Source organism: Adiantum capillus-veneris, chromosome 9 (assembly GCF_014529385.1).
Source record: "Adiantum capillus-veneris isolate H3 chromosome 9, ASM1452938v2, whole genome shotgun sequence".
In the NCBI taxonomy this organism is placed as follows: Eukaryota; Viridiplantae; Streptophyta; class Polypodiopsida; order Polypodiales; family Pteridaceae; genus Adiantum; species Adiantum capillus-veneris.
In genome coordinates, this window is record NC_140939.1 from 29718321 (window position 1) to 29722263 (window position 3943).

At 46.1% G+C, this 3943-nt stretch overlaps 1 protein-coding gene across 1 annotated transcript; it reads right to left on the reverse strand.

Moving 5' to 3' along the window:
• Positions 1–1726: 1726 nt before the first annotated feature.
• LOC147450279 (protein DOG1-like 3) lies at positions 1727–3166 on the reverse strand. The gene is made up of 2 exons (XM_086520688.1): positions 2108–3166; positions 1727–1912 (listed from the first exon to the last, which is right to left on the reverse strand). The coding sequence occupies exons 1-2, from the start codon at positions 2902–2904 to the stop codon at positions 1903–1905; spliced, it is 807 nt and encodes a 268-aa protein (XP_086376814.1). The 5' UTR covers positions 2905–3166; the 3' UTR covers positions 1727–1902.
• Between the last annotated feature and the right edge of the window lie 777 nt (positions 3167–3943).

Consider the following 3943-nt stretch of genomic DNA (forward strand, 5'->3'; position numbering starts at 1 on the left):
TTTTGACACTCTCGTCGAGGACGGCGGTGGCGACGATGCGATGACGATGCACTGAAAATACAAATGCTAAAATCTGCGCACAGCAAGCTGAATCTAAAAAGGCTGGCTGATCTGACAGTGCGGCGAGGATCTGCTGCGGGTAGGTGAGATCTGCTAGACTAGGGACTGATCTTGTGGTGTCTAAGTGTTGAAAATTGAAAACGCTGATGCTAGGGACTGATCCGACGTCAGGAATTTGCAAAACGCTAGGTCAAGTGTTGTAACTGAAAACGCCAGTGACTGTGTAGCGAAAATGTCAAGGCTGATCTAGTATCATCTGAAAACGCTAGACTGATTCTGTTGTAGAAATTGCTACGTTGATCTGCAACCAAAACGCTATCTACTTTGTGATGGCTGAAAAACACTAGGCCTCCCGCCGGTCTTGCTGAAAAGGTGCACTGCAAGTTGCTGGAACTTCTATTGTCTCTTCTGTCAGAAAGTGCTAGCGCTAGGTTTTATTCATACCAACTTAGCAAATTTTCCCTACCCAGTTTTCGAACAAAGTCACTTATTAATAATAAGCGAAAAATGGATAAATAAGAAAAATGGGTTCTGTGCACTGTAAAATGCTCATGATGGATACTCACTATTGTCATGCTGATGATTAAGAAAATATTAATATAGGGCTCTAATAGTGTACACAATTTTTTATATGCACCATAAAAGCGGACTCCTATATAGTATTACTCTTGAATTCCCAATTATCGAATATATTCAAATGGGATAGTAATGGCTAAAGCCTCTTTAGGAGAAACCTAGTGCTTGTTAAGTTTAATCTCTTCAAGTTTCAAGAGATTGCACTACTTTTCTAACTACTTATAACCCACCCACAACTAGAGGCGACAAAATGCAATAGCTACTATGAGCTAAATTCACTTTTTTTTTTTTTTTAAAGACCATGTTGGGTGCAATACCCAAAAGTTCGCATGTGGAAGGAGTGATGCGTACAAGGATGCCTATAAATAATGTAACTCAACATTAATAAGAGTAACCCTTTAGTCATGTTTCTTGCCTCCTAAGGGTGAGTGCTTCTGTGATTATGCTACTCCAAGACACCAATGAGAGAGGACATGCATGTCTCCTGTGGACTTCAACACATGGGCCGGAGAGTTTCTATACTATCCCAAGTTTAGTGTGATTATGCTACTCCAAGACATGCATGTGTCCCATGGACTTCAACACATGGGACATTTTCTATACTATCCTAATACTATAGCTAGACTGCATCATACCTACAAAAAGACATTTTGTAGCCTTGTAAAAGTACCCCAAGGGACCGTAAAGCTCTACTGTAGAAAAGGATGATACTTAAGGCATCCTATTGATCTAAAAAATTTGCACAAGTTCCAAAGAACTAGAGTTGCTAGGCTATTGGCTTGTTTTGGAATGTTGACTTGTTTTGTTTTGCAAGGCACTCTACGCGAGCACTATATGGATTTTATATCTAGTTTTTGGGGGTGGGGGGCCGAAGAACAACACTCACACCAGAATACCCTATTTCTTGGACACAAGTTTAGGAATAGGTCGAGTCTAGCTCTCGTAGCAAGTAATTTTAGAGTGGAATATATGCAGTCTCTACGAAGACAACACGTAGGTATTTACTCAACCACGAATCAAGATATTGCATTATAACTTTACCAGAAAATCATTCTACCATGATGTAAATTGGTGAAAATGGGGAGAAAATCCAACATATATAGCAGTAAAAATAATCATAACTGCAAATATCTAGCTGCCTGGAGAAGGATGAAAGCACTTAGCTTGTGGTCAGTTTAAATATATAGCGCCATGAATTTATACTGTCAATTTCTGCTGACCGTGCACAACAAAAAGAATGCTGTCCGGACGGGTCCAGTACTCCGACTACACACCCCTGCCACACCGTCACAAGGGAAGGTTGGTCACACGCGGCACACTAGGGTACCCCCATAATCTCACACCATACAGGGTAGATTAGGTTAAATCATAGTTCAGATAATGCAGCAAGGATCAGTAGCAAGGTGCATTAGGTTATGATCACACCAGATATGCACATTCGCAGGTAGAAAATAATAAAACAGTGGCTAACCTTGACAATGGGGGTACGTTATTGCGGCCCAATCTCCGAAGAGCGACCTGCAGCTTGGCGAATGCCAACAAGAACTGCGCCTTCTGGTACACCGTGTGAAGCAGCTCTAGCACCTTGTCGAAAGTGGACTGGCGAAGGGCGTCCGCCTGCACGCGCAGCTCCTGCAGGGCTGCCACTTTCTGTCCGAGAACAGAGTTGTCCTGCGTCGTGCTGCTACTGCTGCTGCTGCCCTCATCACAACTTGGCAAGGCTGGGGCCCGCCTGAACTCGCCGCTGAATTTGAAAGGCTGATCGGCCAGACTCTGTTGCCATTTTGCTGTCTCCCGCTCGATGCGATCCTCCTCTTCTACAGTGCTGGTCTGCAGCTTGTTCAGCTGGCTCAGCTGCAAAGCGGACAGCGAGGCCAGCGACGCTGGCCGCCCATCGTCTGCGTTTTCCAGTTCTAAAAGTTGCTCCAGCTCTGCCTGAATCTGGTGGCCCATCAACGCGTACAGCAGCTGAAACGCCGTCGAAGGGCGCTGCAAGCTCCCCATCCACATGAACACCCTCTCCACTGCAGATACTGCCGGCCAGGCCACCAAATTACGCTGCCGCTGTGCCACAGCTTCTGTTCCTGTAAAGTCATGATAGTGCTGCACAGCCCTGTGCACTGCCTGCGCGAGTGTCTCATCATCCTCTGATGACCCCTGGCCCTCTGCACGCAGAGCCCGCCCAAGCTCAACTAATATCCTCTCCTGCCCCTCCAGCCACTGTGCGTACTCTGCTTCCAGGACGTCTTGGACACCGGAACCCGCCATGTACAAAGCTGCTGGTGCGCCCGCTGCGTATACATGGGAAGAAAGAGCAAGTAGAGCAGATCGTGCAAAGCGTCCGGACGATTAATTGAGCGGCCAAAAGGTGTATGAGAATGGGGGGCTGGGAAGCTTGCCTGTCTACCACTCCAAAATTTTGAGGCAGTTACCTGTTTGGGACTAGCCGCAGAGCCAGAAATACGTGTGAAAGGGGATCGAGGAGGAGCTAGTTTATGTTTATGCAAGTTGCAATTCGCAGGTGCTGCCCCAGCAAACCTGAGAGGCTCGTTGGTGGAGGAAGGAGACCGGGGTACGGCCACGGGATGAAAGCATATAGCAAATAAATATAATAATAATAAACATAAAATTAGAAACTCGTTTTTTTTTTTGCGCCCAAGTGGGAGTGGTGCCCATTGGCCCTGATTCACGGTTGGGCTCCCGCCTTGCCATTTGTCAGTCATCCAACCACCCGGCATCTGGATGACCGACGACCGTATCCTTTCCTTGTTGGCCCTGCTAATCCGACCTCTTGCTGGACAGTCTGTATGTGGTGGATACAAATACAAAAACATAATAGCACAAAAACTCCACACTTTATTATTTTTATTTGAAAAGATACACGGTAAGGTCACAAGATCCTGGAGTAAGGTCCCCTTGCCAATTATGTCCCCACCTTTCACAGTCTCGAAAAGATCCATTCATTGCGTCTCAATCGCCCACCTTAAGGTCACAAAATAAGACATCGACTCTCGCACATGCAAATAGTTCCCGCCCATAGTTTTATCCTGGAGCTACATTTAGAGCAGATTCGCACGCAAGAGTGGTAGGGGTGGAGCGCACATCAGCAAATCTGTTTCTCATTGGCCTGGGCCCTCACATCTTCTTTCTCTCAAGACGGGGGTAATCTCCAACTCTACCAAAAATGACAGAGTTGAGCAAGGGGGGCAACATTAATGCGGATTTGCTCTTATTGAAAGTGTCATCCTTCTTGGAGCTAATCCCCATTTAGACACACATGGCAGATGGAGCTCAACACGAATGACTT